This window comes from Podarcis raffonei, chromosome 4 (assembly GCF_027172205.1).
Source record: "Podarcis raffonei isolate rPodRaf1 chromosome 4, rPodRaf1.pri, whole genome shotgun sequence".
In the NCBI taxonomy this organism is placed as follows: Eukaryota; Metazoa; Chordata; class Lepidosauria; order Squamata; family Lacertidae; genus Podarcis; species Podarcis raffonei.
This window is the reverse complement of record NC_070605.1, coordinates 69,773,075-69,800,480: the sequence shown is the minus strand read 5'-3', so window position 1 is coordinate 69,800,480 and position 27,406 is coordinate 69,773,075. Positions and strand designations below refer to the sequence as shown.

The 27,406-nt window shown below is 42.9% G+C and overlaps 1 protein-coding gene across 5 annotated transcripts in view; it reads left to right on the top strand.

Moving 5' to 3' along the window:
- The window catches only part of TBL1X (transducin beta like 1 X-linked), a 128,850-nt gene that overhangs the window by 96,860 nt on the left and 4,584 nt on the right, over positions 1-27,406 (top strand). For 4 of the 5 annotated variants that reach the window (XM_053387258.1, XM_053387259.1, XM_053387260.1 and 1 more), the window contains 12 exons: positions 303-410; positions 10,295-10,440; positions 12,381-12,639; positions 14,523-14,655; positions 15,382-15,523; positions 20,416-20,479; positions 20,592-20,689; positions 21,875-21,935; positions 22,756-22,877; positions 23,700-23,774; positions 24,348-24,475; positions 25,536-25,701. In XM_053387258.1, the coding sequence (XP_053243233.1) occupies positions 353-410; positions 10,295-10,440; positions 12,381-12,639; positions 14,523-14,655; positions 15,382-15,523; positions 20,416-20,479; positions 20,592-20,689; positions 21,875-21,935; positions 22,756-22,877; positions 23,700-23,774; positions 24,348-24,475; positions 25,536-25,701 (1,452 nt within the window). In that variant the 5' untranslated portion in view covers positions 303-352. Of the gene's footprint in view, positions 1-302; positions 411-681; positions 836-10,294; positions 10,441-12,380; positions 12,640-14,522; positions 14,656-15,381; positions 15,524-20,415; positions 20,480-20,591; positions 20,690-21,874; positions 21,936-22,755; positions 22,878-23,699; positions 23,775-24,347; positions 24,476-25,535; positions 25,702-27,406 lie in introns of those variants that run through there. The other variant, XM_053387261.1, reaches the window with a different exon arrangement.

Genomic DNA, 27,406 nt, shown 5'->3' with positions numbered 1-27,406 from the left:
ATGCTGAGAGTAGTTTTCCTCCACAATCAAACTAGCTACTGTGTTCTGCACCAGAGTCAGCTCAACACATTGCAGTAACCTGACGGCGAGGTTGTCAATGCATGGAGAAAGCTCTTTCAAGACTTCTGTTAACTGTTGTCCCAACTCCGTAAATGATGATGATTATCCTGTGGTCGATTCATTTTGAACTTTGGCTGTAATTCAGATGTAAATTGATGTATACCTTATTATGTGGCCATAGAAATGAATGTTTAATTAAAAACAACTAAAGCTGTGTTTTATCATTCTTCCTCTTTAAACAGAGCGTGGATCACACTTCTTGCAGACCTCATCATATTGAGGTGGGGCTAAGATGAGCATAACCAGTGACGAAGTGAATTTCTTGGTGTATCGCTATCTTCAGGAGTCAGGTAACTTTTTCTTTTAGAGCAATGTTCTATATGTCCTTGAGAGTGTTCTAGCAAAGAAGTTTGACTGGACTGTTGCCAGATTACATAGCATGATTTAGATGTATAAACAATACATTATGTTTTACAGTTTACAAATAGTAGCATTTATCCCCACTGTTAGAGTTCATTTTTGTTAACTAAAATGCATATATCTTGCACTTTGCATTTCACTAAATAAGTGTTCGAGCCTGCCCTTAGCATTTATTATAAACATTTATTTACCACTTTTCAGGTGTAGGAAAATACCAAACTGGTTTCCATATCTGCAAATCAGAAAGAAAAACAGTTGAGGTCACCATGTGCGCTGCAACTCTCCCCTCCCCAGCTGCAAGATCCCCACCCCACAAATCACCCCCTTCACCACAATTCAGCTTGAAAGAAATATGGTAGTAAAATTAAGAATTTTCTCTGCTGAATTTTGTATTGAGTGTATAGCCTTTACAACGTTGTGGTTGATTTAATTGTTCATTTGTCAATAAGGGCAAGTAAGTGAGTGGAAACAGCATTTATTGTACTTAATTTAAAGTCTGTGTGTAGTTGTAAAATCTTTGAGAGATCTGATTTTGAACAGCCATCGCGAAGTAGCTTTTTACAGGATTTTCCTGGTTTTGTCATGCATAGAAATCTGAGTTTAGAACCAGGGGCCAGTATCCAACTAACTCATTCCGTAAGCGCGAAAATTCATTCTTGCAGAATAAATCTCTGCCCCCCCCCTCTCTCACACACAAACACCATGGCCTCCCCGAATGTGCTCTGGAAGATTGGGGAAACTCCTTGAGCAGATGTGGGGGGGAGGAGAAGAGGGGAGACAGCTCCATTGTGCGAACACATATTTTGCACTCAGGCAACTGTAAAAGAGGAGAAACATCTTAATATTTTTCGGTTTTTAATTTGAATTGAATTAGGTTGAATTTATCTGCTGCATCTAATGATTCTCTCCCTCCCTCCATATGAGAAAGTGACTCCTACCCTAGATTCTGAATAATTGGCGAACAACATATAAAAGAACTAGCTGGTATTTTTGAACCACATTATTCTAGAAGTTAGTTATTCTGGAAGCTACTGATACATGGCTTTTAGAGTGGTGTGATATTTGAATGAGGCACTTTGCAGTTAGATTGAATTTAAAGAAAATTAGGGTTTACTGTCTTGGCCGCTAAAAAAGCTGCAGTGACCAATTGTGGATAATTTCAATGTTGGAAATCCTTGCAAACTCATTACCATGTGGCAACAGTGATGGCCTATTCAGTGTTGCTGGTTACAGGTGGTTATTTTGACTGACTGCAGAGCACAGTTAAGGACTAAATCTGCAGAGTATAATTTCCCTCGTTATAAAATGAAGCTGGATGCTGTCTCAATTACCTCCTACAACCTTTTTCTTCCTCCTCCCTCCACACACAGAGGGAAAAAGAGCAGAAAAGAATGTTCATCTGTGTAGGTAAAAGAGGGTTTTGTTTTGTATCCTGGCCAAATTGAAAAGATCTCAGATTTTATGGATCTGCAAGCTTAGGCACAGTGAATGGCAGAATCTGGAGTGCTCTTTCATTCTAATGCCACAATATGCAAATAGGAAAGAGGATTTGTTTCATTTTATCCTACTCCTCCTCAAAACCTGTAATGAAGAAGAACTGTTAAATGGTGCTAATCTTTGCTAGCTTATTCAAGTTTTTAGAAGTACTTTCCTAGTAAAAGATGTTTCCTCTCCTCCTTTGACAGATGACTAAAATTTCAGTAGTTTTATATTCTTGGCAGATATTGAAAAGAACTGTCATTCAACCCAACGAAAAGGTTATTATTTACACACACACACACACACACACACACTATGAATTTTAGCAAACAGTCATGTGTGCTTTAATTTTGGCCACTATGTAGTTCAAAAAAGAAGATCCTTTCTGTTAAGTTGTGGGCGAACATAGCAGACGACACAGCGATTTCTCCAGAGCAGCTCTTTACTTGTAAGCTGGACAGAACTGAACAGCAAACAGCTCAGCCGGCCTGCTTTTATAGGCAGCCGGCTGTCAACATTGTAGCAACAACAACCCAGGGTTTCCCGCCTAAAATAACTGACGTGGACCTGAGTGAAAACTAACTACAGTATCCCCCTGCTGGCCCAGGGTGAGAACTTCAGTACATAACACTTTCTCCTCAGTTCCCAGGATAACCTGGGAGAGCCAGTGTGGTGTAGTGGTTAAGAGCGGCAGCCTCGTAATCTGGGGAACCGGGTTCGTGTCTCCGCTCCTCCACCTGCAGCTGCTGGGTGACCTTGGGCCAGTCACACTTCTCTAAAGTCTCTCAGCCCCACTCACCTCACAGAGTGTTTGTTGTGGGGGAGGAAGGGAAAGGAGAATGTTAGCCGCTTTGAGACTCCTTAAAGGGAGTGAAAGGCGGAATATCAAATCCAAACTCTTCTTCTTCTTCTACAAGGGTGCATTTGCTGGGTCTTCGGAAATAATTCTTATTATTGTAGTCATTCTCATCTTAAATTAATGGCTTAGACTGAAATCCTATACCCGACAGTAGCGATGCAGGAAGAGCCCACAGAACTCTGCTTCCAAGGTAGACTCACCTGATCCAGTCCAATAAGATCATGATCTGATCTCACTGGATTGGATCAGGTGAGTCTGCCTTGGAAGCAGAGTTCTGTGGGTTGCAGTACATTGGAAGCAGAGTTCATGATCTGAGTCCACTGTATAATCCACAGTCTGGTGGATTCCTTTATGAGGGCTTTAGTCCTCCCTCTGTGTCCTGTCCCCGCTTATCCCCCCCCCCTTAAAAAAGGGTTGCATTTCAACGTCTTGCTACCACACTGAATAGAGTAGTAGAGTGAGTCACTCTGGAAGGAACAAGTCTCAATGATGGCCCATCGCCCTCAGATGCAGTTTGATGGCAAAAACATGCCAGATAGATAGATAGATAGATAGATAGATAGATAGATAGATAGACAGACAGACAGACAGACAGACAGACAGACACACACACTTCATTTGGGGGCTAGACAATGTTTTGTAACTAGGAGAGTATTCTGGAGAAGCAAGACTTATTACAGGGCTGCAAGCATTTAAAAAGTAACTGTGACTCTTCAGAATACTTTATCTTCATTGTGCACAGCTATAAAAAAAGCTTTAGAAAGATGGTTTTTGTTAGGCATCTACTAACAGGTCTGTCACTGCCATTTAAGGGTTAGGGAAACTATTTCCAAGGATCTCATTACAGTCCCCCCCTTTCCTCTTTCCTCAGTGCCCCTCCCCCCAATTGTCTCAGAAGGCACTCCCAAGGCCCAGATGTTATACAGTGCGAGATATTTTCCAGTAGACATATCTGGCAGTTTGGCAAAGCAGCGCAGGCAGTTTGAACTACTCAGGGCTGGAGATACGGTTGGGGTGCGGACGAAATTGCTTTCCTCCTTTTTAAAAAAAAGACAAGACTTATTTGTAACTGCAGTGATGCATTTCAATCTTTATCCAAGTCTCATTTATGGAAATTATTGTGATGGCTTCCATAGATCTATGCTGCCTTTATAGGAATGTCTACACATCTGAGAAGTCTGATATCTTCCTAATATTCATTCCTACTGGGGGGGTTTTTAAAGTGCCCATTATTTTACATTATTTTCCTAAGTATACACTTTATATCATACATTTATTCATTTTTATCTTTATTTATTTATCATTTGAAAATGAGCAAACTAATAATGCATCCGAAACAACAGTGTTGGTAAGATCATGTTCATTTTAGTGTGTTCCTTCCCACCAGCTGCTTTGTAATGAGTGGGGGAAATCCAGCCTTTGTGAGCAAAGGAAGACATTATGGGCTAGATTCACAAACCTACCAAGAATATCCATGGCATTAGTTTTCCTGATTATAACGCTAGTGCTTCTGTACTGTTTCCTAATATTCCTTTCACACTGAAGTGCTATGGAACTGTGGCTTTCTGACCAATATACAGTGGTACCTCGGGTTACAAACACTTCGGGTTACAAACACTTCGGGTTACAAACTCCACTAACCGGGAAGTAGTACCTTGGGTTGAGAACTTTACCGCAGGATGAGAATGGAAATCGTGTACCGGTGGCACGGCGGCAGTGGGAGGCCCGATTAGCGAAAGCGTGCCTCAGGATAAGAACGGTTTCGGGTTAAGAACGGACCTCCGGAACGAATTAAGTTCGTAACCCAAGGTACCACTGTACCAGAATGTCACACTAAATTTCATTGACACCACACTAGTGGGTTTGGTGAGACACAACAACAAACATCATTGGACAACATCACTGCACCCTTTCTACACACGTGTCCTTCTATTCCCCTGTTGTACGCCGGTGTACCACCCCAAATTTTGTCTCTTTATTCCCATGATTTTCCGGGATAAGGGAGCTGCAAGCAGATCCCCCCCCCCCCAGAATGCAATAACATGGAAACGAGCACTATATACGTGTAATAGAGTTGGCTCGCCATTTACGTGAGGGATCAGTTCTGGGGGTCTGTGCACAAAGGCAGAATCATGCAAAGTCAGGACCCCCCTCCGAACCCTCCCCCCCAAAGGAAGCACTCCTCCAGAGCCCTTGCATCTCTTTCCCAGAGGCTGATGAGGAAAACCTACTGGGTGTGCTGTTGGAGGGGAAATAATAAACTGAGAGTGGAAAATTACAGATTGCGATCGCGAATGTAAAGGGACCATAAATTGTGGGTCCACTGTATTCTATTTTCTGGAAGCGGCTTTTTGTGTGAAAACTCAAATATACTGCAGAAACTTACAGTTAGTGGGGATATTGAATAAACTGCTGTGTGAATGCAGCCTAAATATCACGTCACATGCTACATCCCCCCCCATGTTGTACTACTACCTTGTTTAAATTGAATTGTTTCCCTTTTTGCTTGGTATTTGATGGGGTGGCATGCTATTTCTGTTTATGTTCACCGTGTGGAAGTTGCTTTTTGGCCTCATGATCTGAAAGTGGTCCCATTTGTTTTCTTACGAATGGAAAGAATACATTCCTCTGACTTTCATCTCGGAAGCCATCAGAAGAGGGAGTAGAATAGCTGTCCCCCATATATCTGGAGATTTCTCATAATTACATGTGTGGGTTTGTGACACCTGGACACCATTTCTCATATGGACAAAATGTTTTTTTTCTCTCCGCATCCTGAATTGAATGATTGTGGTGGGTGACATTAGGCCAACTCATTTATTTTTATTTTTATTCTCTCTTCCTCCACTGTCTCCGTGGGAGAAAACACTCTCCTTTTTTCATGTAATCTGTGCTGGGCTCTGCCGATCATTGTTTTCTTAGGGGCTGTTTCTCATAATATGCCTGCCACCTTCTGAGTGATGGATGCTTTGTAAAGTGAGCCATTTCATATGTGCCGGATTGCCTTGTGGATTGGTTTTCCAAGAGTTGTCTCTACCCTACTGTCAGACATTGCTGGTGGCGACAGTACACCCCACGGAGACCTACTTATTCAGCAAGCCAGTATCCTCTAACAGCTCACTGCATGAAGTAACAACCATACAGAGGCCACTTCAAGCAGTTCCTGCAGTGGTTGTATTTTGACTAGCCCTGAGTTGCGTACGGATTTATCTTCTTGTTTTTACTTGAGAAGTGATACCATGACAAATACGTTTGAGAAGCCCTGATGTAAAAATAGTATTTTATATGAGACATCGAAGCAGATTATCATTCCGTTTCCTCCTTCCTTAGATTTACTCTTTTGGATACTGGACTGCAAAATACAAGCACAACCCATAAATCCATTGTGAGGGATCACACATGTAGAACTTGATGCTTATCACTTCAAAACTTTCAGAAGTGGGCCAGTCACCCATTCCAGGAACACATGATTAATTCTACATCCACACACACTGCTTTAAGATTCTTCCCTCACTCTCCTAATGCTTGTTTGTCTTCTTAGAAGCTGGAGCTGCTATAGAGAAAACTTCCAAAGGAAGGTTCTGTTGTGTTTTCAGAATACTAACAGGCAAATTGGTAACACTGGAATATTGTTTTTAGTCCACTTCCCCTTCCTCCATTCTGTCCGTAAAGGTAAAGGTACCCCTGACCATTAGGTCCAGTCATGGACGACTCTGGGGTTGTGCTTTCATCTCACTCTATAGGCCAAGGGAGCTGGCGTTTGTCCGCAGACAGCTTCCGGATCATGTGGCCAGCATGACTAAGCCGCTTCTGGCGAACCAGAGCAGCGCACGGAAATGCCGTTTACCTTCCTGCCGGAGCGGTACCTATTTACCTACTTGCACTTTTTGGCGTGCTTTTGAACTGCTAGGTGGGCAGGAGCTGGGACTGATCAACGGGAGCTCACCCTGTCGCGGGGATTCGAACCGCTGTCCTTCCGATTGGCAAGCCCTAGGCTCTGTGGTTTAGACCATCCCTATTCTGTCCATAGAGCATAGTTAATTGTCTATGGAGCCATGGAATATTCATGAATATTCTAACTGTGGCAAAAACAGTGCTGCTTTCTTGTGGGAAGCGAAAGATCAGTTTTTCTGACACAGAAGCAGCAAGTCCTTAAACCTAGCAGTGGACTGTTCTAAAAGGACCCAGGCATTCCAGGAAGCTGGAGCAAGGAGTCTATGGGACAGGAAGTGAATATGTGTGTGATGGAAGAGGAAGCTGATTTTATTCTTAACTATATATGTAGACCACTATTAGACAAGCCTTCAGTGCCAGGTCTCTATTAACATATACAAATTTCAACATTAAATAACTTCTTTGGGATTTTGTGAAGTTCTACTTCTTTAAAGCATGATGGTGTTGTATGGAGTATGTGCGTTTTGTTTTGTTTTTTTAAAAATATATTCTACTTCCCACTTCAGGAATGGATCACAAGCTTTATAGCACGCTTCCCCGCCCCCCTTTTTTTTAAAGAGGCCATTGACTTAGTTGGACTGGTTACATGCATTTCAAAGATAATGCAGCTCACAGCTTCACACTATAAAGGGGCACAGTTTATAAACTAATCATGCTCTTGGCATCTGGGACATTTTCACTTTAGAATGTTATAAGACAACTTCCTACTTGAGGTGGAGCTGTGGTGGTTTACCTCAAAGCTTTTGTAATGTTACCTTCATTCTCTGGTAGTAATATGGTGATAATTGTGCTCCAGTAATTTCAACTACAAAAGTAACTTGCAGAAAGTTAGCCCAACTTTAAAATAGTTTGCAAGAGGCAGCCCTTGATGATGCCTTTTAAAAAACAAATTACTTAGGCACATTATTTATATTTAAGCTTTTAGTATCGTCTCTTATGAAGCCATCTCTGTAGCACATACTGATGAATTTTCTGTGTTTCAAGTCCTGAAGTGTTCCTTAGCTTTGACGTTTTTAATTTGGTACATTTTTGCAGCGGTTTTCTGTAATCGCAGCAGCTCTCTAAACAGCACCGCTGTGACTGTAAAAATCACAACAAAGCGTACCTAGCTCTTCATCCACTCAGGTTGTGCTCATGGTTACACAAATATTAATTGCTGTAGAAATTGCTGTGAAGTTGCCTCCTCTTGGCAGCAAATGGTGTGTAGAAGAATTCATTGAGGTGCAATGTTGGGTTAGTTGGTATTCATAATCAAGGTCAGTCCTTCATCATGGTTATGATGGTTTATACCCTTTTGCATGTTTCCTTCTTTGTACAGTTGCATCTGCAGCAGTGCTAACCACCGTTAACAGTAGCTGACATTAGTTAGCAAGTGTTTGCAAATAAGCCTGGCATCCTCTAGGGCTCCCCCTGGCCCCCAGTACACTCCTATCAGCAAAACATCTAGATGACAGGAGGCCATCAAAGACTGAACTGCACCATGGTTATTCTGTTCCTTTCCATCTTTTCCATTCTGAACATTTTTAATTTCTAAATTCAGAGTTCCAGAGTAGAGAGTTGTACATGTAACACTGCAGCATCCTATATACTAACAGTGAGCTCATTGTCTCAGTGTGGTTCCTTATGTAAGCCAAAACCATCCACATACTATAAGAGAGAACTCGGCAGACTTGGGAGAACTGCAAAGTTTGATAGACTGTAAATACCTTTAGGTAACAATAAGTTGGGGAGGTGGGAAGCCCAAACAGCCTTATGATGACTGAGGAGCCTGAGGAGGTGGCATAGAAAACCAAGGGAGGGAGAAAATGGTACGGAATATTCTGGAAGAGAGCATGGCTAGTTGGCTGGAACCCTGAACACTTCACACAGCAATCCATTTTGCTTCTAAGGGTTCCGCCTGGTCTTCCTTCAGATGAAGAGTAAGGTTTTGTGCCACGGCTTAAAGTCTCAGCATTGTCCAGTCTGTCAGTGAATAGTCCACCAGCTGAAGACTCAAGAGCATGCAGTTTGTCACCATTGTGGGTGGTTAATCGCCTTCTCAGCAACCAAATATGCAGAGCAGATGTCAGCACCAACTGAATGGCGGTGAAAATATCTGTACCCACCTACAAGGCCTCTGTGAATGCTTGTGTGCCAAAACTCCCAGTTGCTACCAGATTATTCATCAGGTCAGCTTTGACCAGCATTTGTGATATAGCTCACGCCTCTTAAGAATATGGTTTGTTTTCAACTCCCTTCGAGAATTCAGTTTGCCTCTCCTTTGATTACATGTATGATGAGCTGGTTTCAGCTCTGTGAGAAAGATGTCCTTTATGGAACAGAAGGGCTGAACATCAGGGACCTCTGCTGAACTGTTTCTCACTGTCCACTTCCTCTATTACTTTATATTGTATCCGTATTTCCTCCAGCATCTTGGTGGCATCTAGATTAGCAGCACAGCTCTAGAGGGAACTGTGGTTCATGTGCAGTCATGAAGCAGCACAAGATTTCTGTATATCTAGTCTAATGAGGACTAGATATACAGAAATCTTGTGCTACTTCATGACTGCACATGAACCACAGTTCCCTCTTGTGTGAATAGCTTTTTAAACCTAAATTGCTAGTGTGGGGACTGATCAGAACTGGGAACCTGGTGGGGAGCAGTTTTGTGGGGGAAAACTCTTTGCCTCCCCACCATGGTCATGATCAGGGCTCTCACATCTCCTATAGGTATTTGCGGGGTGGGGAAACAGTTGTTAGAGCAAAAGGGAGACCCCCACCCCCAATACAAATAGCAGGCACAGGGGCTCTGACTCAGACTGGGACAACAGCAGCGGGGAGGGGGTTAAAAAGAAACCATCCCATGTCAAAGCCCTAATCTGATTTGAGGTCCTACATCTGCAATTTGCTTTAAAAAAAAAAATCATCAAATCATGCTATTGTTAATTGCACGAATGGTGTTGCAGCTAATGGATCAGCACCAGTACGTCTGCACTGGGCCAGCGTGGTACAGTTCCAGTTTGTTGTTGCCTGCAAAGAAACATGCAGTTAGAGAGTCTACCTCTTGGGGATGGCTTCTCATTTCCTGTTAGAACAGTTACACTGTGCATGTCGGATTGAGCTGGTAATGAGAACTGTGGGCAGAAGGTTGAAAAGGTGCCTTTGTCTTGTTCTGCATGAGAGAATGTTTCCCTTGTTGTGAGCATTGGATTGTAGGCAAATACAACCTGTGCACTGTAAAAAGAGTTTAAGCATCAAAACGGTGTGTGTTTTTGCTTTTTTATATAAAAAAAAACACCTTTTGGCTTAGCACAAATTATTTCTTTGCGAAGTGTGCATCCTCCTCAAAGTATGTTTGCAAATGACTGCTAGGAGAAGGAGGAGGCCGTTGTAGTTCTTTGTAACCACCCAACATAATCTGGTAAATGGAACCTTCTAAATGGTTAGGCTGGCAAAGGTTTTGGGCAGCGCTGTTTTTAGGGGGGGGTGTCACATTAAGGAGTGTTTAGGTTTTTCTATCATGGCTTCCCTTCCTGCTTTCAGGTTTCTCCCATTCAGCCTTCACATTTGGAATAGAGAGTCATATTAGCCAATCCAACATCAATGGGACACTAGTGCCACCTGCTGCCCTCATCTCCATACTTCAGAAAGGCCTGCAGTATGTGGAAGCAGAGATCAGCATCAATGAGGTGAGTAGCTGTGTTTTCTTATGTGGAGACACACACCACTTGAGGGTGCATATGGAGTACGTTAGAAGAACCTACCTCTTGCCTGTCTCCGTTGACTCTTACCCAAGAGCAAGCCACAGTTTTGAGCTGGAATGGATAACCAGGTGGCATTTGTGCAAGGAATCAATACAGAACAGTAAGAAATTAAGTATATTTGCAGTGCCAGAGGGTTGGAAAAGATTTAGGCCTTACTGAGCAGTTGGATACAATTGCCTTATGTGTCTCTAAGGATAGGAGAGAGCAAGAGCTAAAAATACCAGGGAGGATCCGGGTATCTTCCTGAACAGTAGCCCTCCGTACACCTCCTAGTGGCTGTGCCACCAGCCAAGAAAGAAGGCATTCATGGGCATCATTTGCTAATAAAGGAGAAACAATGATAGCTTTGTGCATCTGGAGTTTCTTTGTAAAGATGTTTACATTAAATCATTGAAAAGGGCTCTTCCTTTGACTTCTCTTGCTGTTTTAAATTATGCTATCTTAAAAAAGAAGCAGCGCATGTGTAAAGCAGAGAGTCATGGGAAGATGCTGTCTTCCCATCAGATTTCTTCCCTATACTCTGTAGTTCCAAAATTTTCAGATTAGACTTCATCCTGAACAAACACGTCAAGAGGAACTGACAAATGAATTTTGTTATTTTTTTTTATAGACGTAGTAGATAGTCGTCACTAGCCATGATGACTGTGTGTGTGAGGCAGTGTGCCTCTGAATACCAGTTGTTGGGAATCGCTAATAGGGAGAGTCCTGCTGCACTCAGCTTCTGCTTATAGGCTTCTCATAGGCACCTACTTGGCCCCTCTTGTGAAAGAGAAGGCTAGACTGGATGGGCCTGTGGTTTTTGCAGTCTTATTAATTATCGCAGAAGTGAAGGTGAAATGGGGTGAATTTGAGCCTGGGTAGTTCAGTTGCTTAGAGCATGGGACTGATAACTCTTAAGGTTGCAGCTAAGATCCTCTAATGGGACAGCTGTGTATTCCTGCATTGCAGGGGGTTGGACTAGAATGATCCTCAAGAGTTCCTTCCAGCTCTATGATTCTTTGATCCCAGAATGCCTTTTCAGAGCCAGTGCTCTTCTAGGAACCTAGAAAGCTGCCTTATTCTGAGTCAGACCATTGGTCTATGTAGTTCAGTGTTGTCTACAGTGACCAATAGCAGCTCCTGAGCGTCTCTCCCAGATCTGCCTGGGGACGCCATATTACTACTACTACTACTACTACTAGCATTATTATTATTATTATTAACCTTCAAAACCACTGCATCAAGGCTATTTACACATAAAAACAATTAAAGTCATTTATAAACACGAAAGCAACAGATACATTTAAGGCAAAACTAAAACCCTAACAAATGGATGCAGTGGTACCTCGGGTTACATATGCTTCAGGTTACATACGCTTCAGGTTACAGACTCTGCTAACACAGAAATAGTGCTTCAGGTTAAGAACTTTGCTTCAGGATGAGAACCGAAATTGTGCTCCAGCGGTGTGGCAGCAGCAGGAGGCTCCATTAGCTAAAGTGGTGCTTCAGGTTAAGAACAGTTTCAGGTTATGTACGGACCTCCGGAACGAATTAAGTACTTAACCCGAGGTACCACTGTACTTGTGGTAAAGACCCATTTATACAGCTGGGAAAGCCCATCGGAACAAAAATTACTGCTACTGTTTCTGGAAAGCACAGTTAGTGGGTGCCAGTTGTATCTCAACAAGAATACTCAATCCAGTGCTGTTCCGTCACTGTGTGCTCAGCAGTCCAGAGTGTGGTGAAAAACTCGCCAAGAGGCTTCTCTTACAGAAGGTTGTTACAGATGGCTCCGTCACCGTATTCTGCTTGGCATTCTCTTGGGTGTCGCCTGTCCTCTCAGCCTCCTAATTTGTTTTCTTTTCATTTTCCTTCCCCTCCCTCAGGACGGCACAGTGTTTGACGGCAGGCCTATAGAGTCGCTATCGTTGATAGACGCAGTAATGCCTGACGTAGTACAGACTCGGCAGCAGGCTTTGCGGGAGAAATTAGCTCAACAGCAAGCTAGCACGGCACCAGTCACAGCGCCGGCCACCACGGCCACCACAGCTTCTACAGCAACGACAACTGCTGTCCCTCAGCAGAACACACCAAAGAATGGAGAAGCCACTGTGAATGGAGAGGAGAATGGGGCACATGCAATAAGTACGCTTCCTATGGGTGTGGCTCGCGAGTCCCGGATTTTGTGCAACTGCAGCACAACCATTGGTTTGGGTCTGGGCTCCGAATTCATCCCCTCGAGAAGTGCAGTGGTTATTTTTTATGTGGAGCTTCCCTTGGGAATGGTCTGGAAGCTGAAGCTGGTTCAGAATGCCACTGCCAGGTTTTTGAGGGGAACACCTATTGCATCTTTACTAAGGGAACCGCACTGGCTGCTGATGAGCTGCTGCTCCATGTGCAAGGTCTGGTTGTTAACATATAAAAGCCCTGAACAACTCGGGACCAGGTTCCTGTGGCTGTAGAAAATCTTTGTCCAATACGTTCTGGATTTTTGAAGCCCAGGAAAGGGGACTCCGTAGGCTTTCAAGACAGCTTATATCACCTAGCACAGCTCCTTACCTTTTTGCCTCTGACTAGAAGAATAAATTATGCAGATATATGTACTTGCATTTAACTTGCATGATTTTATGGAGAACACAAAACTGATACATTATTGGCATGGAATTTCGGTTACCTTGGGGAAGAATGTTGATTTATTTAAAAGCACACAGCTCTGAACATGAAGACTCCTTTGAGTTCATGATGCTCAGAAATTGTATGAAGACATGGAGAATAGTTATTCTGCAGCCATTCTGTTGCAGGTTTTCAGGATCATGATACATCCCAACATAGTAGCTGCTTGCTTTCTATTGGGACCAAGATCCCCAAGAATTGCCAGCACTAACCACATGTCTGAGTCTATAAGGATATGCTCGGTTTCCACACCATAGAATAGGCACCAACACTCTAAAATTAAGTTAGGAAGCTTCAACTCCTGCATTTAGTCAGGGACCTCATTCACATGTCCTGGTAAATCACATGAACGTTTTCTCCTCCCTGCTAGCGGATGGGAGAAACATGTCTGAAATGGGGACCATGCTTTGCTTTGCTCCAAACAAACCATGTTTTGCAGCACCGGCTTGTTCTTGACCAGCTTGTTCTTGTTCTTGTTCTTGACATGTTTGTGGTGTGTGTGAGTTAAATTAACTATGACGCCCAGTTTGGATATAACACTACAACAGGGATCATGGTTTGTGTGGGTGGGGATGAGCAAAGTGGCCTAGATTCAGTGTGAACTGGTCTACTGTAGGAAACAGGAAGAGAATCAGACTTTTAATCACAACATCACTGTACTGAAAATATGCATAGTAGTGCATAGCTAGGCAATATAAGGCAGCCACAGGCTTGTCTGTGTTCAAATCCTTCCTCAGTGTTAAGTTCAGTAGATGGGCTTGGGGAAGTGGTCTAACTGAATTTCCCCTAAGTCTCATCCGTTTCTCCTTACTGTTTCTGAGTCAGCTATTTCCCTGTCTTCCCCAACCCCCATTTGGATGTTATATTCCCAGGATTAAAGATTAATTTATTTGGGAATTATCCATGTGTAAATAAAATTTGGCAGTATAACTATGTGTTACTTTTCCCTATAGGATCTCTTGCCATTAATTGCACAGTTTGCAATGTACAGAAGGGAGCAGAAACTAATCACTGTGTGCGGTTTTCATTGTTGTTATAATTAATGTCATCTCAGCAGCAGTTCACCCAGATCATAGTGTGAAATATGACTTGTTTAAAAAGCCTGTTAAATGTAGAGAGTTACATTTCGTTCTGATCTTGGTAAGGAAAGTGTGTGTTTATGCAGCCAGCATAAAGCAATCAAATAAGTTATACATTATTGGAATTAAATGGTTTTGTCCAGTCTTCTCTGTAAATAATTACAGCTAAGAGTAACATGCTGCAAATTTGAAAAAGCGAAACAGAACAAAACTGAAAGGAATAACTAACAGTACGTAATCACTGCTTTACCTCAATGTGTGTATTTTGTCATGCAGATAATCATTCAAAGCCAATGGAAATTGATGGGGATGTTGAAATTCCTTCTAACAAAGCAACAGTTCTCCGGGGTCATGAATCAGAGGTGTTCATCTGTGCCTGGAATCCTGTCAGTGATCTGCTAGCATCAGGGTAAGTTAAAGGGTTAGAACAGCTCTCACTGTATTTAAGTTGCATTCATCTCTAGTCAGTGCTGATTTAGAGCATCAGTAATGTGGCTCTCATGTGCCCTCTCTGTATGTCATTGTTATGACAGACATAGTCTTAACACATTGTGGATAATGTGTTCTCTCAAACCAGCTTATAGGAACTTAGGAGGCTGCCCTGTATTGGGTCAGACTGCTTCCTCCAACTTACACCATATGTGTATACTGTGTATACTGTGCTTGTCAGGGGCTCTCAAGGGTTCTCAGACAGAAAGCCTTTTCCTCTGCCTGTTACCTGAGCCCCCTTTTAAAACATAGCTACTAGCTATGGCCCCAGCATCTAATAAAATCCAACATCTAGTGAATAACTTCCAAGAGAGTAGATTGCCCTTTGTAGTGCATTTTTGTTAGCCGTTTTCTGTCAGGTTTCCAAATACAATTACTACTGCAGTTTTGCTTTACGGTGTTATGGTTAGAAATTGGAAGTTGTGAGGTCCTGGAGTTGTTGTTACTCAGTCGTTTTCGGTTTCTATATTATTTCATCATGTTGTCGTTGAATGTGCCTTGCGATTTTGTTGTTGTTGTTGTTAAAGAAAAGCAGTCTATTCGTTTGTTGGTTTTTTAAAAAAACAACAACATTTCCTGTGTGTGTTAACAAATATACGTTCATATCCTGTTCCGTGTGCACGACAAACACATTTCCTCTTGATAGATCTGGTGACTCTACGGCCAGAATATGGAATCTAAATGAGAACAGTAATGGTAGTTCCACTCAACTCGTTTTGAGGCACTGCATAAGAGAAGGAGGACATGATGTTCCCAGCAATAAGGATGTAACATCGTTGGACTGGAATGTAAGTTGACTGCTAAAACTCTTGAAGGTGTCTGTGAAATGTAGGAGGGCTAAGCTACTCAATGACAGCAATAAGGAGGACCAGCATTTTTGCCAGAAACACTTTATTTTTCCATGTCATTATGTGTGGCAGTCATCCCCATACCTAAAAGAAAATAAAAGGTGGGATGAAATGTTTAAAGCTTATATGAGCAGGTAGGTAGAATGATTGTTTTGGAAAGGACAAGCAGTCCTTCCATCAGCTCTGAATACTAACTCAAGTGTAAAAATCTCACAGTGCTTCTGTCATTTATTCAGTCTCGTAGCCTAGTAGTTCTAGTTCCTCTTTGCAAACAAGTGCAAAACATTTAACAGCTCATAAGAAAGCTTTTTAGTCTTTCCATGCTGTTACTTTATGCTTGCTCCTTGATAGACTTTGATTTAGCAAATCTTCAATCTAAGAAATAGGACTTGCTCACCACGCCCTCCCCATTCCCATGACTTACCCCTTAAGATTCAAAAATATTTTATTGTCCTCTTGTCAGAGGCCTGCATCATTGGGGAACCTGCCAAGGGTCCTGGAGCTCCGAAGAGCCTATTACTAGCCAACCCAAGGCTGCTGCTGCTGCCCATCCTTCACCTCACCTCCAGCCATGCCTCTGGGCGTATTATAGTGGCGAGTGGTTTTGACTCCAGTCTGCTCTGACACCATGTTGGATTACCCAAAATGCAATACTGTAGTTGAGTTTGGTCAGATATTGCATTCTGGGTAACTTAACTTGGCAAGTGGCCACTGCAGATTAGGTCTGAGCACCAGCTTGGCTCCCATTCAAAAGCACCACCAATGGCCATCACTGAAACATGTCCAGGGGGTCGGGTGGGATGGGGTGAGGTGAGGTGAATGAATGAATGGCAGCTGCACTGTGGTGGGAACCGGCGGGGGGCCTGGTTGATGTCAAGTGAGGGTCTATCATTGGCACCATGCTCAGGTACCACCCCCGGTCCCTTGCTAAATAATGACTTTTGCATCACTGTTCTTGAACTGAAGCCTAACAAATTTATTATTAAAATACACAAGAGAATAGACTTCATCATGTGGTTGGTATACAGCTGGGGGGGGGAGTACAGTATCCATTTAAGAAGCATCAATTTACCTGCGTTTTGCATGGCGAGCAGTCAACAGTTTGTTAAATACTTCTGCAACATTAACTTGGTGAACCAGAAGCACACTTATTTGGTTAGGCAGTTGGAGCCCTCTTTGTTTATTTATGTGCAAAGTGTTGTGATGTCTTTTATGAGGCAAAGATAAATAGTGTAACGAACTTTTAATTTGCAAAAACAATGCAAGAGTTGTGCAGTGCCTCATTTGGAGTAAAAGATTTACGCTGCCTCTAAGACAAACTCAGCCAAAACAAATAGGTTTGTAAGATTAAAGGTTTCCTTGCTTTGCAGTGTTTACTGCCGTCTGCAAATGAATCAGGTCTCCCACTTGCAAAATCACGTATGCTTCTTCCCAGCGCAGTGAAAATCTAGTTTGTATCCTGTTGTTATCTGTCCTCTTTGCTGTATGTCATGCATAAAAATGCAGATAGCTCCACACTTGCCATCCTCTTTTCCGCACTATGGAATAAATTTTCTGCAAAACATTCTAAAGCTCCCGGGGGTTGTGGCAGACAAGGATGTTTTCTAATCTTAAACTCCAGAGCTCCAGAAGAAGGAGCAGAAGTGTGAATGACATGAATGCAAACAATAGGACTGGGAAATGAGCCGTATGGCTGTAGCTGCACTATTAAAAATATGAGGAAATCGTTATGCATAGCATCCTATCCCAATTGTTATTCTCCACCAATAAATAGACAAAGCTTCCCCCAGCACCACCATGGATTGTAAAAAAAATGTGCTCTTAGTCACCGATCAAAAGTATAGAAATAAAAAGTAGTATTAATAAATGTAGTGTATTGTATCTATGATACCTGCAGCAACTACATAAGGTGGACCAATGTAATTTTCCCCATATTACCGGCGGGGGTAGTAGCTGAAGCTAGGAGTTAGTGGCTTGGCCAAGGGCCACTGAACAGGAAGCTTCAAGAAGCAGATCCATAATAATAATAATAATAATAATAATAATAATAATAATAATAATAATAATAATAATAAAAATAAAATTTTATTTATACCCCACCCTCCCCAGCCAAGACCGGGCTCAGGGCAGCTAACAACCAATAATAAAAACAAGTTGATTTAAATACAATTTAAAAGATTAAGATACAACATTAAAACATTAGGATGCAGCCTCTTCACAGGAGGAGAAAGGAAAAACAAAGAGGGGGAGGGAATCAAACTGATTTTAAGCCAAAGGCCAGGTGGAACAAGTCAGTCTTACAGGCCCTGCAGAAAGAAATCAGATCCAGCAGGGCCCTGGTCTCATGAGACAGAGCATTCCACCAGGCCGGAGCCAGTGTTGAGAAGGCCCTGGCTCTGGTTGAGGCTAATCTAACTTCCTTAGGGCCCGGGACCTCTAGGGTGTTGCTATATATGGACCTTAAGGTCCTCTGTGGGGCATACCGGGAGAGGCGGTATGAATCATTTGTGGTTCTGCTTTTCAAGCTTATTGTGCAACTTAAGGATGGAGAGGTTCCTCATATGCCCTCTGGCGTATGGGTTCCAGATGCATTAGGAGTATTTCCCCTTCCTTTGCATGTTCTACCAGTAGTGTGATCCACTCTTGCATTCATTCATTCATTCATGTTTGCTTGCTTCCACCTACATTCCAAGTCACGTGAAACATTCCAAATCATAGCTGAGATTCTTTGTTGAACGAGAGCTTTCTGGTGCACCGTGTTAAACACCAAGGCACCAACTTATTCTCTTACATGTGGCACGCAGGAGAGAAAGCACACAGCATGTACATGTGAGTTGCTTTCTTTACTTACACTGTTAACCCTCATTTCTTCCAAAGAGCTTGAGGCGGCAAACACAGTTCCTTCCCTCCCCATTTTATCCTCACATCCAATGTGTGAGGTAGGCTAGGCTGAGATGTAAGTCACTAGAACCAAAGTCAGCTTGTGAGCTTTAAGGCTAAAGGGGAATTTGAACATAGGTGAAGTATAAAATGTTTGAAACAATGGCCAAGCTTGCACTGAACAAATGTGTGGGTTCTTGGAACGAGTATCACAGTCCCTTTGCTCCTCTCCTTACTGCCACTGTTCTACCCAGGCCTAAACCATGGCTTGGCTTAGCATTATATCCAAACCTGAGGTCATGGTATATCTCACTTTGGATAAACCACCATCTATAACCAAGGATTGTTCTTAGTTTGCTGCTGCTTGCACTTTGTCTGCGGCCTACAAGTCCCCCTCTTTTGAACTATATAGCTCTACTTTTCTACAACATATTAGTTTACATATGAATGTTCACACTTGACGAATGCAACATCAGGTGATGGCTTGCATGTGTGAAATAGCTATTACAGAACAAATGCCACAGGCAGGCGTTACCGTATTTTTCGCTCTGTAAGATGCACATTTTCCCCTCCAAAAATTAAGGGGAAATGTGTGTGCATCTTATGGAGTGAATGCAGGCTCCTTGACTTCAGCGATAGCAACGCGAAGCCTACGGAGCGCAGTGGGAACTCCCGCTGTGCTCCAGAGGCTTTGGGTTGCCTTCACTGAAGGCGAAGGCAATGTGGGAGAGGGAGAGCTGCGCAGCGCCCCTTCAGCTAAGCGGGAAGAGAAATGGAAGGGGCTCCGTTTCTCCTGCCGCTTCGCAGGAGCACCGCGCAGAGAGAGGGAGAATTTTTTTTCTTGTTCTCCCCCTCTAAAACAAGGTGCGTCCTATGGTCAGGTGCGTCCTATAGGGCGAAAATACGGTATATATCACTTGAAATGATAGCAAACCTATTTTAAAATAAGCATCGTAACACATATTTGTATGTGAACTTGGGGAAATGGGCTTTTATTCCTGGCCGTTTCCACTTGAAATACTTTAGCCTTCAAGAATCTGATGCTCCCAGATACTCCGCACTTCGTTCAGTTCAGATGAGGTCTCAGTTAGGCAATTATCACCTCCTCAAGTTGCCAGTTGTGAAAAAACAAGCCTCCCCAAAACATCAGTTATTGGGTGGCCTATAGATTGTATGCATTCATTTCTGTATGAAGGAATGAATGCATAAAATAAGTAAGTGTTGGTTTCTTGTGCGTAAAGCACTGAACTGTAAAGCACTTTAGGAAGCGCTTATTACATAGTCAAGAAGCAATGAAGACTCTTAATGAAGTCATCTTTCAGTTGTTCAAAGGATAAAGTAAATGAAATTAATGGTTGTAATGATCAAAATTAATTGGGACTTTTGTATCAGTAAATATACACACACAGCTTTATTGCAGTCCCTAGACACAAAATACACAGTGCAGCGGAACAGTCTTGCTAGCCAACAGAAGGGCTTTAGCCCATATTTCTAATTCTTACTGCCTCCGAGAGGAATAAAGTAAATATATGTAAAAGTTCCATTGAAGCTGTTCTGTTCTGTTATCTGCTCTGTTCTTTTCTCAGGAAAAAGGGAGGAATATAGATATGTTGACATGTTTGGCAGGGTAAGGGAAGGAAATCTCTCAGCTCAGCTAAAATACCTCATAAAAATAATTATGTCACAATTTTGTTTCTTAGCGGTTTAATTGTTCTCACAGTGCAATGCTGCTTTAGCCGTCTTTGTTTCCATCTAGGTGCCAGGAGTGCCAGGCTTTAATTTTGGGTACAATCCAGTAATGATGCTTGCTCTAGCTCAGTGGAGCACCTAGTTTTGCTTGCTTTTGAAAACTCAGGGTTTGAAGGATGAGTTAGTGGGTTGTAGCTGACTCAGGATATTGCGTGCCTCCTGCAAAAAACACAATTTGATTCTCTTTGTTAACATCCCTATAGACCGATGGGACGCTGTTGGCTACAGGATCATATGATGGTTTTGCAAGAATATGGACAGAAGATGGTAAGATTTATAACGGTATCTGTTTCCAAATAATTAGATGTTTTGTACTGCTGAATTATTTCAACTCCCAAGCTATTTGAAGGAGCTAACTATTGTCTTTCATACTTTGCAGGAAATCTTGCAAGCACCTTAGGTCAACATAAAGGGCCCATCTTTGCTCTGAAGTGGAACAAAAAGGGAAATTACATCTTAAGTGCTGGAGTTGATAAAGTAAGTGTTGAGGTGCATAGCTTGCAAGTATAGAATAGCTCTTGGGAATTCAGCAAAATTTTATTTCTGCTCATCGGGGGAGGGGGAGGTGTTTTGGAAAGCCTAGATTTCATCAAATTGAGTGATTGCTTTCTTAAGGGATAGTAAATCTGTTACAAGTGCAGCCTGCCTTGAAACAGGCTACTTGTTTGCTTGTATGGCATAATTAATTCTCCTCTTCAACGTTGCCAGAGGTTTTTCATGCACGTGTGTATGTGCATTTGTACACATCTGTTTTTCCCAGTGTCTAAAAATATGTCACAGGAAAATATCAGGTATACTGATAGTGGATTCATTCTCAAAGTGTGGATTCTGGTGTAGTTCAAATTGCATTATCTACACATTGAGAGGAAGGTATCAGCAGACTTGAGGCAACCTCATACACATAGGAATGGATCCAAATAATTAGTTTCCTGCAGGACTGCTTGAAGTAGAGAGACCATTACTCACTCCATTGCGTTGCTTAGAAATGGATGGTTAGAAACTGAGTGTTACTTGTCGCAAAGTGTAAGATCTAAACTTTATTTTTCAAGAGGGGCCTAATCACAGCTTTCCCTGGCGCAATATGTTGTGAAGTTACTTGCGGCTTCTGCAAATCTTCTTCTTATATAAACCTTGAGATTTTACAAGCTTACCTACCTTTTCAATTATGTAGAGGAAAATCAAGGACCTGATCTAAATCATATGACCAGTTCTGCTGCAGCGTCTGTAGCATCAATCTCGATTGTGATGCAAACATTACCATGTCTCCGTTATTGGCTATCAATTTCAGGTTGTGGAGGCATCATAAAATTCACCTAAACACATGCTGGATGTTATAAGGACCACCTGTCAACACAACACTGCAGTTTACAGGAGGCTTAATACACCATCATTTGTGGTGTGAATCTGAGAGATTTGCTCAACTGAAGAAATTGTTATTTGGTCTACTTACAGAAACATTTTTTGACTCAGGCTGATAATCTTCCCCTGTGTAATAAGGACAGATTATCTATGTTAGATTTTCTTATTTGTGTTGTATTAGAACAAATGCGTTTTTTGACTAAAATTTTCAGCAGTCAACAACAATGTGTTTCATAGTGAAACCTGCTTTTCTTCAGAACTGAATGTGTGTCTTTTTCTCCCTATCTGCCCCCACCAACATAGACGACAATAATTTGGGATGCTCATACAGGAGAAGCTAAACAGCAGTTCCCTTTCCACTCAGGTAAGGCTAATTAGCCGTCCATGTATTTCTTTAAACATTTTAATTTTAGCAAAAGGCAAGGCAGCTTAAGCTTTCGCAATTAAGACACAAATCACAATAAATCAGTTGATCATTAAGTAATTCAGAAAAGGTCTCCTATACTTTCACACAGCAGCAATCATCTCTGAAAAGACAATCATCTCCATAGCCTGGCTGATTGTTCCTGCCTGATAGATGGAACCAAGGACAGGACATCATCTTGGAATTATGCTTTGGTGGGAACCAAAGACAACTTTGAGAGAACATTTTTGGATTCCTGCCTTTTGTTGCTGAAAAATGTCACTGAAGCTTTCATGACCACTCCACCATAGTCTTCAAGATCCCGCCATATTTTACTGTATGAAAATACAGTACTGCCGTGTCTTTAGTTTTTGTAGGCACACCAGTTGCGTTTTTGTGAAACAGCTTGTACCCAAGATGTGCTCTGTGCATCAGGACAAATATGTGTAAAAATTCTTGTTACGTTATTTGAAAGCCCTTGTGTGCATTTTTTTTGGAATTTTAGCAGGTTCTCTTTTTCCTGGGTGAATCCAACCTAGGAAGCTTAATCAATAGATTATTGAGAGAGATGGAATGGGAATCTTGGGAATCTTGGTGCATGCTTATCACTGCACCCCAACACATTGGTATTATGCAGGTGTTCCTGGGATGCTGTTCCTGACTTTGCAGGGGTACTAGAATCAAAGTGCCAGTCATTATATGGAAGTGGGAAAGGAGCCTTGCCTATTTGCTTCTTTGCAAGATGTCCTCATGTTGCCTTTCTCTGGTTCCCCTTTTGCAGCCCCTGCTCTGGATGTAGACTGGCAGAACAACACTACTTTTGCATCCTGCAGCACGGACATGTGCATACATGTATGCAGACTAGGCTGTGATCGTCCAGTCAAAACTTTTCAAGGCCATACGGTGAGTTTACATGGCCCTTTTAACCTATTGCAGTTTCTGCTGTGACCATTGGAACATTTCAAGGGTGAGATATATCATCCTCCCCCTCTTCTTTCTGTTAAGTGTGTTTTGCTGTTCTTAAGAACAAATGCAAATGAAGCATTGCAAGAAAAAAAGACTTGGATGATGACAAATGCAGGATGATAAAGTCCTTGTGACAAACTCATCTGTACACTTACTTGGGAGTAAGCTCCATGAAGGTTAATGGGATTGACTTTTAAGTAAACCTGCATAGGATTGTGTTGTAATGAATTCTTATTGGTGAGTAGTTTTCCCTTCTCAAATGTCAGAAGGAAAATGATTTTAGGTTACCTGCTTGAGGGAGGAGTTGTTCAGCAGTAAAGCATATGTTTTGCATGAACCAGGTCCCATCTTCAATCCCTGGCATCTCCAAGCAGATACAATAATGACTTTTTTTTTCTGGAGTCCTGGAAAGCCATTGTCAGTCAGCACAGATAATACTGAGCTAAATGGACCAATTGTTTGACTTGACTTGGTATCAGGCAATTCCCCCTAGGAGGACTTGTTCTCTCGTGCAAATAAAACTGAAAGAAGGCAGCAAACTATACTTTAATCCTATAAATTAGTCTCTATAAATCTGTTTAGCTAATGAGATATCATTTCTGTTGTTTCAAGAATGAAAGAACCAAACCAATAATTTTAACATGCAATAGTTTATTTGTTGCTGTTATAAATTAAACCCAGATGGCCCTCTTCTGGATAAAAAGGTACAGTGCAGTTTGATACAGAATTGCCACCAATTTAATTATTTTTAAATTTCAGAATGAGGTCAATGCTATCAAATGGGATCCTTCTGGGATGCTTCTAGCGTCGTGCTCAGATGATATGACATTAAAGGTAATTCTGGCTGAAGCCTTTGGAACATATATTAAAGAACTGTTGCTGCAAATACTGTATGAAATGTTAGCCTTTATTTACGTTTTTCGAAGGGACGCGGGTGGCGCTGTGGGTAAAACCTCAGTGCCTAGGACTTGCCGATCGTATGGTCGGCGGTTTGAATCCCTGCGGCGGGGTGAGCTCCCGTCGTTCGGTCCCAGCTCCTGCCCACCTAGCAGTTCGAAAGCACATCAAAGTGCAAGTAGATAAATAGGGACCACTTTATAGCGGGAAGGTAAACGGCGTTTCCGTGTGCTGCGCTGGTGCTGGCTCGCCAGCTGCAGCTTTGTCACGCTGGCCACGTGACCCAGAAGTGTCTTTGGACGGCGCCGGCTCACGGCCTCTAGAGCGAGATGAGCGCGCAACCCTAGAGTAGGACACGACTGGCCCGTATGGGCAGGGGTACCTTTACCTTTACCTATTTACGTTTTTCAGTTCTGTTTCTTAAATGCATGCATATTTCTTGGTGAGCTCTTCTGTAACTGGGGAAGATATTTCAATGTGCAGATTTTATTCCCCTCTGATTTTGTATAGATTTGGAGTATGAAGCAAGATGTGTGTGTACATGACCTTCAGGCACATAACAAAGAGATTTATACTATCAAATGGAGTCCGACGGGACCAGGGACCAACAACCCAAACTCTAATATTATGTTGGCAAGGTAAAAACGAAACAGTTTTACGCATGCTCAAATAAACAGAAAAGTTTTTCTTAGTTTTGTTAACTATGTGTATAGGGATTCTTTCATTTGTATCCCACCCATCCTACAAGGTGTTTAGGGATGCCGGTGGTGCTGTGGTCTAAACCTTGGACTTGCCGATCAGAAGGTCAGCCGTTCGAATCCCCGCGACAGAGTGAGCTCCCTTTGCTCTGTCCCAGCTCCTGCTAACCTAGCAGTTCGAAAGCATACCAGTGCAAGTAGATAAATAGGTACCACTGCTGCAGGAAGGTAAACAGTGTTTCCATGCACTCTGGTTTCCATCAGTGTCTCGTTGCGCCAGAAGCGGTTTGGTCATGCTGGCCACATGACCCGGAAAGCTGTCTGTGGACAAACGCCGGCTTCCTTGGCTTGAAAGCGAGATGAGCGCCACAATCCCATAGTTGCCTTTACTGGACTTGGCCATCTAGGGGTCCTTGACCATTTTTGTACCTTTTACAAGGTGTTTGGGAGGTCCATACATGGGTCCTCCTCTTTTTATCCTCATAACCTACCTTATGAGGTAGGTTAGTTATGGGTCACCCGGTCAAGTCCATAGCTAAATTGAGATTGGAACACCAAGTTTACTCCCTCCCCCCCAAACCCCCCCTCAAATACTAACAATCAGCAGTTAAAGTGGGGAGTTGAGATCAAATTAAATGTTTCTCTATGAGCCTAAAAAACCTTACACTGGCCGTGCTCATGCAGAATGATGTATGGGTACTTGCAGTTGCGTGTGGTGAAATTTTTCATAAACGAACAGTTAGGGCCAGAGGGGCCAGCTTGTGTGGGTGATTGGAGGGGTTGACATCACATGTGTGGGCATCACACCTCCTTCCTAAGCTGGCAGAAGCTTCCCGGGCTTTGCGAAGGAGGTGCCAGGGGGACACCTAGGGGACTAGGCTAGTCCCCCTAGTCCACTGACCGCACGCCACTTGCGCAAAGAAGAAAATGTTCTGAAGTTTGCTAGAACCTTGACAACGCTCGGTACGTGAAACCTTCTGCTGTCTCCTGTCTCCCACAGTGCTTCATTCGACTCTACTGTTCGGTTGTGGGACGTCGAAAGAGGAGTCTGCACTCACATGTTAACCAAACATCAAGAGCCTGTCTACAGCGTAGCTTTTAGTCCTGACGGAAAATACTTGGCCAGTGGCTCCTTTGACAAGTGTGTCCATATATGGAACACTCAGGTATGGAAATTTCACACCCAGGCGATGAGGAAACGGCTTGGATAGAATGTTAACCAAAATAAAGTTTGTCTGTAATACTGTTTGCCAGGGTTAGGCAGCTTCAGGTCCGGAAGCCGAACAGAGCCGTACAGTTATCTTTATTGTGACTCTGGGAGCTTCCCCACAGTCCTCCCTCCTGTTTTGCTTGGCTGGAATGTGGCCTTGAACTCTGAGCATGGTTCTCGCGTGTCTGGACGGAGGATGGAGAGGGGTGTGTGCAGAAGCTAGCCTGCTCAAAGCAAAAATTCACAATTGTGGCTCTATCTGCTTTTTCCTCCAGCCCCACCCGCTGCTGGCATATGCGGTCCCCTACCCTTGCTACATGGGTTAAACCACAGAGCCTAGGACTTGCCGATCAGAAGGTCGGCGGTTCAAATCCCCGTGACGGGGTGAGCTCCCGTTGTTCGGTCCCTGCTCCTGCCAACCTAGCAGTTCGAAAGCACGTCAAAGTGCAAGTAGATAAATAGGTACCACTCTGGCGGGAAGGTAAACAGCGTTTCCGTGTGCTGCTCTGGTTCACCAGAAGCGGCTTAGTCATGCTGGCCACTTGACCTGGAAGCTGTCTGCGGACAAACGCCAGCTCCCTCGGCCTATAGAGCGAGATGAGCGCGCAACCCCAGAGTCGGTCACGACTGGACCTAATGGTCAGGGGTCCCTTTACCTTTACCCTTGCTATATGCACCAAAGACAACAAAGAGCTTTAAACATATTTATTATGGCACAAGTTGTGGCAGGTGTGGGGAGAGAGAATTGCAAAGCGGGACCAGAAATTCTGCGACAGTGCAAGAGAGTTTTGTGCTCCTTAACTATGCACGAAATGTGCATGCAGTCTAATCCAAAGATTAAAATATCTAATTGGAGTGGGTGTGAGCTACTCCAAATTGGGGCGGGGGGAGTGAATTGGCAAAATGAGAGTCAGTGTTGCACCAGAAGCACCCAGAGAGAGACGCATTGCTTTCCGTAGCAGACAAGGCACTTGCAGTCGCTATTGAGCAAAGTTACTCACGCAAGTACAACCCTGTTACATCAGATGTTATAAAACTTAATTAAAGGCAGTTCTTCACATTTTTACTGGCCAGATGTTTCAGATTATAGAGCTGTAGGAAGACAGTCCACGGTACCAAAATGAAGCTTTAATGACAATAAAGAATTCTCATAGTACTAGTGATCCTGTGGCATCAACATGTTGTCCACATTGTGCAAGGAAGGGAGCTCCAGTCTGGGTGAAAATAGATTCCTTCCACCATACAGCTATGAGGGGTTTTTTCCCCCAGGGGGAGCGTTCTTTTGTGCTAATACAAGCTGTTCCCTGCCTGCCCCAAAACCCATATAGCAATGCATGGAGGGAAGGAATGGACCTTCTGTCTTCACATACTTCTGTACCTATGGCAATTGGGCTTTCTTTAACCTGAAATTAAAGAGTGAAAGACGGAGGTATAGCTCTATGCTACATACTGAGCATGGTGCAGCCTTTGCCACCCTGGTGTTCAGCTGGTGTTTGGGACTACAACTCCCATGTGCTAGCTAGGGATGATGGGAGTTGTAGTCCAGAACATCTGGAGGGCACCAGGTTGGCAAAGGCTGGCATAATGTATATAGTTTGGCCATAAGAGTAGTTCAATGTAGTGCAACCACTTGTATCTTGATTCAGCTTCGTCCAACTTTC